Here is a 13,505-nt window from a genome sequence, read left to right as displayed (position 1 = left end):
TTATGCACATTTCAGATGCATAGAGGCAGTAGTGGAAGATGTAATCATTTTTTTTTTTTTTTTTTTTCCCCTGAATCTTTATAATTTGAAATGATAGAGATGGACAGAGAATAAGGACACAGTCAAAAAGCAATGAAGAGTGATAGGATGATAACAGCTTATTTGCATTTTTCTTATTTTAAAATTAAGAAGGTTCCCAAGTACACCTTAGCTTAGTCATATTTATTTTTATTTTTATTTTTTAATTTGTTTTTATTTACAGTGCAACTGTAAATTTCTGCTGGTAAAACCAAATAGCAGGAAAATGTGATCTCTCTTATAGCATAATAGTTCAGAAGTACTAGATGCCAGTTGCGTGAATGAGAATTTAAATGTTTACTCTATCTCTGGGAAACTTTTTGGAAAAGATTTTTCTGTTTTCTTGAATCATATTTACTTACACTGCAGCCAGAACAATGTAGTATCATAAATAATGCTTCAGAAAGGCAATAAAAGACTAGTTGTCTGCAAAATATGCTATCAGAAAACGCTGTTTTTTATATACTTGCCTTCTGACCTTCTTCATAACTAAAAGGTAAATACACTATAGGTATTTCAGAATTGCTCAGCTCCTAGCTTTTCATGAGGTGAAGAAGACTTAATGTCCTGTCATTCTGCTGGATCTTGCACGAGTTTTTCTATTACCTCATAGTGCTGTATCTGTGTCCAGTATTTGGAGGAATCTCTGATCTTGCATGACTTGACCAGTAAGAAAAGAAGTAGAGATTCAGGACTCTGTTTTCTTGCCAAAATTTCTGTAGTGTAATTGTAATGTAATTCAGGGTAACTATATAGGGAAGAGACAACAGATCTGCCAGAATATTACAGTGAAGTAACTCTAGAAAGGTCTTCTGTGTCTGTCTTTAAACTTTTAGAAAAACAACTTGTTTACAAATTGACAGAACTTGAGTCTTGTGCCGGTAATGCCCAAAGCAGTTAAAAGTATGAAGTGCAATAACTGGGAACTTACAAAACTAGGATACTTTCAATAAATGAACTCTGCATGTGTGGTGGTTTTACTCGGGTAAGCAGCCGAGTTCCACCACGGCCACTCTCTCACTCCTCCTCCTCAAAGGAAAGGGGGAGAAAATATGACACAAAGGGCTCAAGGTTTGAGATAAAGGGGGAGATCGCTCAACAATTACCGTGATGGGCAAAACAGACTGAATAGGGAGATAGTAAGATTTATTGCCTATTACTAACAAGCTAGAGAAGTAAGAAACAAAGGAAAGAAACCAAAAACGTGTTTCCCCCATCCGCCCTCTTCCACCTCCTCAACCCGAGCAGCACAAGGGAACAGGGGAATGGGGGCTGCAGTCAGTCCCTAATGTTTCGTCTCCGCCGCTCCTTCATGGTCACTCTCTTTCCCTGCTCCATGTGGGGTCCCTCCCACGGGATGCCGTCCTTCGGGGGCTGCCCACAGGCAGCAGCTCTTCAAGCACTGCTCCCACACAGCTCCATACCACGTGGTCCATCCATCCCCCAGGAGCAAACTGCTCCAGCACAGGTCTCCCACAGACTGTAGCTGCCCCCAGACCCCTGCTCCCGCGTGGGCTCCTCTCCACGGCCTGCAGCTCCAGCCCGGGGCCTGCTCCTGTGGGGGCTCTCCATGGGCCGCAGCCTCCTCCAGGCCACATCCACCTGCTCCACCGGGGGCTCCTCCATGGGCTGCAGCGTGGAGATCTGCTCCATGTGGGACCCATGGGCTGCAGGGGGACAGCCTGCTCCACCAGGCGCCTCTCCACAGGCTGCAGGGGAACTGCTGCTGCGATCACCTCCTACCCTCCTGCTGCACTGACCTGGGGGTCTGCAGGGCTGCTTCTCACTGTTTTATTTTTTCCTTTTCTTAAATATACACTCACAGAGGGGTACAAACAACATCACTTATTGGCTTGGCTCTGGCCAACAGCAGGGCCCTTATCTAACATGAGGCAGCTTCTATATTGTTCTCACAGAAGCCACCCTTATGGGCACCTGCTACCAAAACCTTGCCACATAAACCTACTACAGCATGTTGTACGTAGCAAATAATGGGATTCTGAGTCAGGGTTATCACTTAGCTCCAGATTTATCTGTTTTTGAGAGCAACAGCAAACATACCAGGAAATACCCATTCAGTAATGGCACCTTCTGTCTGGAGCTAGTAGTTTCATTCACAATTTGGGTTTTCAGCAAAGTTCGCAGGAAGCTACCTTGTGTTTTGCAAGTTCTGTGATCACAGAGATTTTTATTATTATTCAGAGTGGTTGTAGTTGGTGTTGGATTTGATGATTTTAGAAGACACTGCTTCTTCAAGACATTACCCCTAAGACTCAGCCTAAGATACTCTTACATCTGCTGTACATGGTTCTTTAGGTTGTATAGAGAAAGCTTCAAGAATTTAGTTGAAAGTGATTATTGCATTAAGAAACTCAGAATTTGCACAATGAGCTGTCTGTGGAGAGTTTCAGAGATCTGAGTGTTTTGTAGGCTTGTTTTTCCCAGTTTACCTTTGTCCAGGGTTCAGATTTCTCTTGAGATCTTAATCTGATGTATGTGATTTTTTAGACATCAACTACATTAAAATCTGCCAAGTCCTGTTTTTCCTGTATGGTGCTTGAGATAAGCTTAAAATATGTTTATAGCAACTTCTGTTTGTTTACGTGTAGTCACTGCTAGTAAACTTATGCTGTTTGATCTGCAAACCAGATTAATGTTAAAGATATCCATTCCAGAGTACGGTGATTTAAAGGGCAGTTTACTAAGAGTATATCATATAAATAAAGGTAATTTGACGGGTAATTCATCCTGACAAGATTATTAAGCTGTCATTCAAAAAACAAAACCAAAAACAAACAAATAAAACCAACCAACCAACCAAACAAAAAACACTTTCTTTACTTCCATTTCATTCAAGGAGATAGACTGAAGTTGTCTGTAAATGTGAAATCTTGATTCAGTTTTGGTATCACCTTGACGAAACTTGAGTTTTTAGAGTTTTACTTATTTATTTATAGATACCAGTGAAGTGAAAGCTAAAGCAAAACTTTCTATCCTTCTAGGTTTTTCTGAACTCATATCACGTTCTAAGCTTTTTTCTTGAAATTACATGGTTAGATGCCTGCAACAGAAAAACACTAAACACTAAAATGTATATTAGAATGTATCTCTATGATTTGCACTGATGCCAATGAATGCTATGATGTTAAACTGTTAGAAGTTACTTTAATTACATCAGCTATTAAAGGCTATAGTAGCAGCGAGAAAAATTCTTGATATCTCATTTGATTTATTCTAAAAAATCCTCAAGGAATCTGCATAGATCTATTCAGAATAAGGAGCCTTATGCTAATCAAGATCTTTGGATTTTGTACATCTTTCACGTTCCAACAAAGGTGGACACAAAACAGGAAAGACATAGAGCATTTATCTTTCATTTTCCATGAGATCATCTTGAACTTAATTAATTCCCTCTTGCAAGACATTTGAACACAACATACATTGCCTTGCTCTTCCCATTTATAGTAGAGGAGTAACAATGGTAAAAGAAAATATCCAGCTAAAACCCTGGGCTGAACATCAGGATCTACTGCGTGCTTCATGACTTCTGCTAGTTAACTTTCCTAAACATCTGTGTAGTAGTTTCTTACTCCCTGTTTGGCTTAGAGTGCTTAAAATAACTCTTACACACAAGACTATTACTAGAGTCATTAATGTTTGATGGGTGCAGGTATACACACATGAATATGCGTTATAATGGTTTTTAGATGTCTGAGTCTCCTTGTTGAAGAAATTATTCTGAAGCATTTTCATAGTATCTAATATAGACTCTCCCCGTTGAGTTGCTTGGTAGGTTTCTAACATAATAACAAGCTATAAAAATGTGGCTGAAGGGTGTTGGCTGTTGTTTAGTGATGTTCTGCAATGATTTCTTTTATTTATTTATTTATTTATTTATATTTCTTTTCACTTTAACATTAATAAGTATTTTCCTAATTTTAGCATATGAATCAGTAAATATTATATCTGTGCCATGTACAATGAGTGGTGAGACAGACTCTTTGGTGTGAAATACCATGCATTTGCAAATATACTCATAAGCTGTCAGATTTGCAAGTCAAATGTGGTGAGTCATCTTACTGATCAAGAACTGTTGGATATGAGCTCTTTACTGATAGAGAGACCGTTTCTTTGAAACAGCCAAAGGTTGTAGTATTTCAGATCCAATTTAGTACATAAATTCTTGTAAAGGGAAGCTGTTTTTAAAATTCCAGGAAACAGCTGTGTTCAGTCTTAGTTTTCTAGCCAGGTGTCTTCTGTTACAGATTTTCTCCCATAAATATTACATAAATATATTATATTCTTGGTTTATAGCAGAGTGCCTGAGACTGTAACTAAAAATCCTTATCCCAAGCAACATGGTTCAGGTTTGGTCAGAGCTTCTACTTTTATCTATCTATTATTGTGTCTGCAGCATACACAGCTAAAATATCTATTCCATGAATAGGTCCAATCATAACTTTTCAAAAGGCCTTTCTTGCTTTCTAGGCAGTGGACACGGCGTTTTCCTATCTATTTTTAAAAGTCAATTGAAATATCTTTGCATCTGTAAGGGACTGGTTTATTTGCATCAACTGCTCTTACAAAACTTACTTTTGGATTAATTACTACAGAGTTTCAAAGTCTGTTTTGCTATGCAGAACATTAGCAAGAAATAAGATACTATTTCTTTTTTTTTTTTTTAATTTATTTATTTCTGTCTATCTGTGTCTTCCTTTTAAGCAGACAGGTTTGGCCAAAATAAAAGATACATAATATGGGGGGAGTTTAAACTGAATTGTGTGGACAGATGCCAGCCTCCCCAGCCTCTTCCAAGTTTTTTTTTTTTTTTTTTTTTTTTTTTTTTTAATTCATGTTATGTCATGTCATGAATTTAATTCATGGATCTGAGAAAAGTAGGAAAGACAGAGGCACTGTATTTCAGAGCACAATTGAAAGTATGTTTGAAAACAAGGAAAAAAATTAAAAATCTCAGAAATGCGTTTGCTCTCTGAAAGTCCTCTGCTGTTGCTCTAGAACTAATATAACTACAGTAGGACTAATATAACTACAGTATACCAACAGCAGGAAAACTAGTGTAAGACTACGTAATCTTTATTTTATTAGCTAGTATTTGAGTGACTAGATGCTTCTGTTCTTGTTTTATAAAAACGTTTGTGATGTTACTAGTGTGGAAAATAATCTCATGTATGCAAGGATATGGGGTTTTGTATCAAAAATCAATGGTTGTATGGGAAAAATGAATTTCCTTATTTTACTAGTTAGACCTACGGTTAGATGAAATATCTTTTAATTTAAGCATATGTTTATTCCTTCCCTTTCAAAAAGCATGCATAGGAAAGAGTGGTCTCAAGTCAAAATTAGCATGAAAGGAATGGCTTTGTAGGAATGTTTTAAGACCAGTGCTTAAGATGTCTGCTTAAGAAAAATGTTTGTATTAAGACAATGCTTTCCAAGTGCAATAAAAAATGAATAGCATCTACTATTACTCCTTGCTATTCATATTTTTTTGGCACTAGGCAATACATGATAAAAGTTCTGTTTCAGTTTTTATTGTCAATTGGATGTTTGACCAATTACTGGTCATATACCTGTCTTCAGGGTCTTAAAATCAGTAGGATTATTAAAGAGGTAAGGTATTAGATATGTAATAGTTTGCAAAGTTGGCTAATAGAATGGTGCCAATAAAACTTTGGTAGAACAGGGTTCAGGACCTGTCAAAGAACAGGGTTCAACCTGTCAAAGGTCCTCTGAGAAACTGTGTAAATGTTCTAGCTTCTTATCCAGACTATAGACGTTGTTGTGGCTACAGTGGTAGCAGTGGTAGTTACTTAATGCTAATCCAGATAACATCTTTTGTGGGTATGCAGTCAGCATGTGTTATATGTTTCTGTGAAATTCTGAAGCTATTTAATAAAATGCTGCACAGGACTGAGACTAAATTGCAAGTGTATTTTTGACACATCAAACAGCAACTCCATATCCAAATGCGGATTTAGAGTTATTTACCATTTCTATTTAAAAGCTATTTTGACACCATATCTGGGAAATAGAAAGTATTATTATGTGTGTGTGTATATATATATATATTTTATGCAGAGATAATGTTTATGGATTTGTTTCAGGTATAATTAAACAAAGTCTCAGTGCTTCTGAAAGACAACCTCAGATTAGGTAGGTATAATTTATGATTTTAATATAGATTATATAACTGACCATTGTTATGATCCGGTCATTTCACAACAGAACACCTGCACTATTTACCTCCATGAAACATTTCCTTACTCACCATTACAACTTCATTTTGTCTCAGCCAATGACAATCAATCTGTCTGAAGATATTATTTGAGGATGTTTGCACACAGAAACTTTATGTGAATAATTTAAGGACTAGCAGTAAACTGATAAAGGTTTAGAAGTGAACCTTGCTGTATCAGCTAAACTGACGTAAGCTGGTTAGACAAATTCTGGTTGTGCATTTTTAAGCAGCTATTTTTCCACAGAAAAATGTGCTTGCATGTTTGATGGTGTAGAGTAATATCATGACCCTTTGAACTCTTCTAGACATTTTGTATAACCTTAGATATCTATTTCTGAAATTCTGGAGTCCTGCTCATTACTTCTAAAACATAAATAAACCAAAAAATATAGCATGTTTTCCCTTATTCTCCTTCTAAAGGTCTTTCTTTTTTTTTTTTTTTTTTTTTTCTGTAATTAATTAAGAAATGCCTCAAATGCATTCTTGATCAATCATTATTTTTTCTAATGTCTTTGACACTGCTTCTATTCATAGATTGTTCTTTATAGTTTAATTTCTGCTTTCCTTTCACATGTGAAAAAATCCAAAAATGACTTGTTTTCATCTGCCTTCTGATTTTTTCCCCCTTACCTTTAACTTAATTAGGTGAGCATTTATAATACTGGCATTGATTCCTCTCCTGTTTCCTTAGTCCCTGTTTGATTCAGCTTTTATTTAAAGAATATTACTGAAACAGCTCTTACTAAGCTGTTTTAGTGACATCTTCGAAATCACAGTCCCTCAATTTCCTTGTTCTTAGTTGTTCTTAGCATATCACCATCCTGTCTGTCACTTACTGCTCACTAGCTTTCCAGCTTTAGCCCCTGCTGAAGTCAGTAATGGCAGACTCCTAACGGTTGTATGCCGAAACAAACACCTTTGTTTTTATTCCATCTCTGCCCCTCACGCAAACATTAGCAAAACTATCATCTTATCCTTCATAACTTCTCATTAAAACTTTCATTTTCCTCACTACTTAAAAAGTAAGTAAAAATTATTGCCAGGGAGGGTTGTTGAGGCTACTGGCCATCAGGACATCATATCTGTTCTTTCAGTTTTCCATTTGTCTGTATCCATTTGTTGTTGCTTATATCAGCTAATGAAATCTTCAGGCTGGGACAGTGTATTAAGTATAGCTATAAAAAACATATGGGATTATATTTCTGGCATTGAGATAATGTTCTGCTAATGATCTAATATTATTCTTTTATTATTATTATAATTAATTTTAATGTTTACCACTTTGGACATGTAGAGTAAACCAGACTTATGAACACACAGTTATAAACTAGTGAATCCAGACAGGCTTTGTTTAGAGGAAATGTGAGAACAAGTCAGGGAATTATAATATTTTCGCTACAGCATCTGATGCCAAATGTAACTATAACTACTCTATTTTGTTTTGATTCATTTTATTTTGTTTTGCTTTAATAATAGAGATTATATTGAAGGCCTGGGATCAAGACTGCGACCAGGTAACTTTGTGCCTGTGATAGAATCAAAGTTTAGCTGAAATTGAACTTAATAGTTTCCAAGTTTTTAAACCATATTTTCCTGTTACATATACAATGTCTCCTCTTTCATTTCCTCCTCTTTGCTGCCTTTTAATCTGATCTTGTTAGTGCCTCTACTCATGTGCAAGGCCCACATTAAGATAATTCACCAGTGGCAAGGTGGTAGTTTCATAGCCTTCCAGTTGCAGTTCTTTGCAATATGAAAAATCATGGTATTATCTAATCAGTGTATTTTAAAATTATAGAAAAGCAGAGAATTGCATTCCAGATACAAATATGTTGTCTGATGAATCATGGAATGTTTAAAAAATATAAATTCCAATAGTAAATCAGTATGACCTCATTTTAGTGTTCATTGTCTTAGCTCTAACGTTCACTCTCTTACCTCTGTTTCTACTGGATGCAATGGGAATTGCTCCTATAAAAGGAATATTTCTTAGAGGTCTTGTAAATTATGGAGTATTTATACATCACTGATTAAACAAGTTTTGCATTGGTGATACTTTTCTCTCCTACTGAGAAGGTTCAGATATTGTAAGCTGCTAAGCTGTGACTTCAGAATACTTAACGTTGTCTGAATTAAATAATAGTTGAAAGAAAAATATTTTGAGCAGTTGGAATATTGATCATCATAAAAACACAACTGTGTGTGTATACTAACTTATTTCACAGCTTTTTGATATAAAAGTTGCATTAGAAATTTTAATTATGCAGTAAAAATACATTTTTTTCCTCAAATTTTCAGAACTTTTCAGGGCTATTTACTAATAAGTGCCATTATAATAGCAACACACACTTTAAACGAACTATCCAGCCATAATGCATCAGAGCTATAGTGATCTGCAGACAAACACATTAGCCTTTGCAAATAATTTTGGTCCTGTGGGTCATTTAAGCAATTTTGATATCTTTTGTCAGTAATGTTTTATTCTTGAGAAAAACAGTGTAATTTGTGTAAGGTCTAACCCGAGAAGAAAAGGGCACTTGATGGTGCCTTTTCTTCGGGAAGTAGACATATTTAAAATAAAATCTACTGTTATGTTAAATGGTTTGAAGAAAATTTATTGATTTATTGGGATCCTTCAAGGTACTTGAAGGTTTGCTGTTATGCTCCTAAAAGGTTTGATCACTGACCTATTCACACACATCCTTTCATTGCTCAAATGATGTTATTCCTATTTATTTGAAAACAACAACAAAACAACAACAGTAGAGTTGTCTGGAGTAAATGGATTTTCTGGGAACTCCTGAAGTTCCTAGCTGAACTGGGGTTTCTAGATGTCCTTGAAACACATAGACATTATCTGTATTTTAAGTATTGAAACTGGTCCAACTAGACTTGTAAGTCATACTGTTGTTGATGTACTAGAAAAGAGACAAAGCACTATACCCTGAATAACAGAAAAATCAATGTTAGGTCCTGCTCAGTCTTTTATGTTTATCATTCTAAGCATATTTTTCTTCAGGAAAAAAATAAAATAAACACCATCTAAGAGATGAAAAAGAAAGGAGACTGATTTACATGCATTTATTTTTTAATAAAAGTCATTAACAACAAAGAAGTCAAATACCACAGGACAGGGACCGGTCAAAAAGGTAGTATGTTGAGGAAATAATGTTTTAATCACTGTCCTAACAAAACCTGAAGATTCCTAGGTTATAATGGCAAGACCATGCTATTTGTTTTAGGATTTGATCTATCAGTGTTGAAATGGTTAGTGGAGAGGTGACAATGAGATGAACAGAGCTATACAGAAATTGTTCTTCTCATGGTACATCATATTTTAGATCATTATAGCATGGCTTTCACTGTCACCTTGAGCAGAAAGACCAAGGTAAATTCTTCCTTAAGTAGCTCAAGGGAAAAGCTCTCTTTTTCTCATTGATTATTAAGAGGAGTCTTTGGAAAAAAATGTTAAACTGAATTCCTCTCTCAACCTATCTGCCAAAAGGCATTGCCACAAAAGATCTGACAATAGCAATGATGTCATTATCTTCCTGATCCTACCAGAAATGTGTTTCTGTCATAGAGAATGATATTTTCTATAATTCTTTAGTTTCTGCTAGGTTGCAGCTCAGATCTGGTTAGTTAATTCCTCACCCTTTCAGTGGAATTTTCATTCTTGTTACTGGATCACTTAAAAAAAAAAAAAAAAAGTTTAGGTAGATATAAATGTGTACATACGACTGTGATCTTCAGGGTATTTCTGCATGAGAAATTTTTAGAATTTTGTATTTAAATTAGCCTCTGCAACATGGTTTATTGATAACTGGATTTAAAAGTGATACAGGGCTGCTGGCTGTTCAATACATGGACCTAAGCTTTTTCCTTAGTTTCCAGAACTAATACTCAACTTAGAAAGATAATTTTGTTAACTGGTGCTCTTTAGTGAGACAGTAAGTGTTTTAGAGTGGCAATCTACTGATAAACTTGTGCTTAATCTCTAGAAATGATAGTGTGTATGACAAATATACAATATCAAAATCATAATTAATGATTGATTTACGACATAAAAAATAAAAATTAAAGAACCTGATTTGGTTTTGGCTCCATATTTTTTCTCAGCATGCATAGCATGATAGAGGGGAGCACTAAATAAATAACAACCAAGGTGTTCATTTTTTAAAAATTATATTTATATATATATATATTTAAATATATATATAAATATTTATATTTTCATTTATATATATATAAATATATATTTATATTTAAAATCTGATGTTTTGTAAATTGTTCATTTTGAATTACAGATTGTATCTATTTGTATGTCCTAATTCTGTTAAATGATCTAAAGCTTGATCAGCAGTATTCTTCTGCTGGTTCATATCACACATATTCTTCCATACCGCATGCATCAATTCTTACACCTTTTTTGTTCACAAATTAAAAATTAACAATGCTCTTTAACTAACAAAATATAGCGTACCTTCTAGGTGTAACTTCCACAAATCAACACTGAGTTAATTGAGTGTGCTTTGTAAATGTTAAATAATGCTAACTTTTTTCAAGTGGTCAAGTGAATTTGGTTTTGATTTTTAGCAAGATGCCTATGGCAAGTATTTATCAAATATCTCATTGTATATGTCAGGAAACACATCATGTGGATATTAGACATTACTTTGTAGTAAAATAGGGTAGTTTTGCTTTAGAAAAAGAACACACAGTCTTTTAATTGCCAGAAGCTATTCAAGAAAAAGAGTGTATCTACAACAGATGAGAATATCTGTACCAAATTCTGGATAACAAAGTTCATATTGAATTTAAATAGTTTTTTGTGACAAGTCCCAAATAAACTTTCACTTCCAACTTTAGTTTTCAATTTTTGCTTACAATAACTAAATATTTTCACATTATTGATATATATATTTTTATCTGATCTTAACAAAGAGCAGTAAATTAAGAGGTTAAAATAACTGTGACATTAAATTTGTTTTGTTGAAAGAAAAGTGTAACTTTTCATGCATGACTTATTTTGCAGTGCTTTTGTGAATGAAAACTATGCATTATGTACAAAGATTTGCTTGACAGAGAATGGTAGTCTAGCTTTAGTGGAAGAGAAAGGTTTCTACCAACTTACTATTTTTGTGAAATGAGAAAAGAAAATTCAGCCTTTTTCCTCCTTGTCATGATAATTAATTTACAATTATCTAAATAAAATCTACAATAATTCAATACAAGTGATTTGAGGAAACCAAGTGTTTGAAGTACCACAGTATACGTAATTCTAAGGTCATATTTTTCCTTTGAATTCAAAACTAACTGTATTCTTTACTTTAGAGTTTATACTACAAAATGGATGCTATTTTTCTTAGAAAAGATCACATTTGGATACATAATAAAATAGTTAAGCAATCAGATATAAGCCTATGTGTGCACTGTTTGTGAATTAGTGTATTTATACCTATTGTTTGAAGAGGTAATAGCTAAAGGAAATGCTCAAATAAAATGTGAGAAAAAAATAAAGTACTTTTTTTGGAATATCTGTTTCAGAGGAAAAATTAGAAACAACTTTTTTTAGCAATCTTTTCTCAAAGAAGTTTCTCCACCTTCTTGATCTTGTATTAATTAGGCAATGAGTATTTTATCTTCTGATAGGTCTAGTGTACAAAGCTACTGGTAATGTTAATACCTAGAGAAATTATAATGTCTGCAGATATATTGAGAGACAGAATACCTTGCAAACATGATAAAATACTAAAATACTAAATTTGGCAGGAATTATCCTCTGTCTTCAAATGGGCCAACTTTATATCCCATGTCAGAGCATAAAATTTTAGTTGTATATGTAATGTGCAAACTCGTAATTAAATGTTTACATACATGAAAATTGAATCTGTATTAATATTTTCTGATTTGCTCAACCCCATTTTGCTGTTTGCTTAGCTCCATGCATTTTTCTATCAATACCTAACTAGTTTTGCACTTGCAAGTTTTAAAAACCCAATTTTCCTTTTTATTCACAAGTCAACACTACTCCTTTTATGGAATTTACAAGTGAAAGCAGTATGTAGTCTGTAATACAGATCGATTGTCTGCATTCTTTCTTTTGTGGGAGGAGGCTTTAATCTTTGCTTGGCATTGATGATCTTGTATTCTAACCATGAGACATTCCACTTTTGTTTCATGATGATGACATTTTGATCATGGAGAATGCTTATAATAGGTCCCTTCCACAGACTTCATCGATAGATTCCTCCCTTTAGATAGGGTGGTCTCTGTTAGGGAGGATCTTCTTACAAAGAACAGAAACCACTAATTTTCCAATGTAAAATAGAGCAGACACGGAAAATTTATAGCTCCTTGCATTTTTTTTATTTATTTTATTTTTCTCTCAAAACACGATCTTACTAGATGTTGAAAATGAGTAGTAGTTGTGATAAAGCAACACACACCACTACATTTTTTTTTTCTCCAAATTGTCCACATAAAACATTCTTATTGGAATTTTTAGGGTAAAAAGTGAATTAACTTTACAACATCAACATACGTAAATAAATAAAAATGTGACTTAGTATGTGGAATAATTTTTTTCAGTTAAAATAAGAAAAATCTGTTTATTGTGTGTCTTTATGAATAAATGTAGAAAAATGTTTATGTTTAGTGAGGTATATTAATATTTAATCTCCGAGTAAGTGAATCAGAGAGAGGTTTTTTCTTTGGAAGTCCATTATTAATTCCATTATATAAACTTAAAAATTATTAAATTAGCCTGCTCCCTCCCCTTTTTTATGTTGTTCCCAACACTATTGGAAAATCAAGTCATGCATAATAAAAACGGAATATTTCCATCTACAGATTTTAAGCAGTGCACATGTTTAATATATAAAGGCAACAAAATGAGCTGTCCTGATTTTAGTGTTGTCATCTACAGCATCGACAGGAATTGCTGTATCACAAAGGAAGGTGCGTCAGATCAGTGACCCTGTTCAGCAGATTCTTATTCAGCTCCACAAAATTATCTTCATCACTCAAGTATGCATTACTGTTTCTTCTGACATTCTATCCATTTTAGTTATTTGCTGTTGTCAAAAAGATGATACTGCAAAGTACTGCTAATTTAGTTGCTGTTCTTTAAAAACAACAGAACTTGACATTTTTGCAGATGGCAGGA

The 13,505-nt window shown here is 34.2% G+C and overlaps 1 protein-coding gene across 14 annotated transcripts in view; it reads left to right on the top strand.

Moving 5' to 3' along the window:
* The window catches only part of NEK10 (NIMA related kinase 10), a 122,222-nt gene that overhangs the window by 67,543 nt on the left and 41,174 nt on the right, over positions 1–13,505 (top strand). For 13 of the 14 annotated variants that reach the window (XM_082752103.1, XM_082752098.1, XM_082752106.1 and 10 more), the window contains 3 exons: positions 6,204–6,252; positions 7,814–7,851; positions 13,266–13,366. In XM_082752103.1, coding sequence (XP_082608229.1) covers positions 6,204–6,252; positions 7,814–7,851; positions 13,266–13,366 — 188 coding nt within the window. The remainder of the gene's footprint in view (positions 1–6,203; positions 6,253–7,813; positions 7,852–13,265; positions 13,367–13,505) is intronic. The other variant, XR_014316789.1, reaches the window with a different exon arrangement.

Source organism: Aythya marila, assembly GCF_965140915.1.
Source record: "Aythya marila genome assembly, chromosome: 2".
NCBI lineage: Eukaryota > Metazoa > Chordata > Aves > Anseriformes > Anatidae > Aythya > Aythya marila.
Note: the sequence above shows the minus strand (reverse complement) of the source record. Positions and strands in the feature narration are given on the sequence as shown.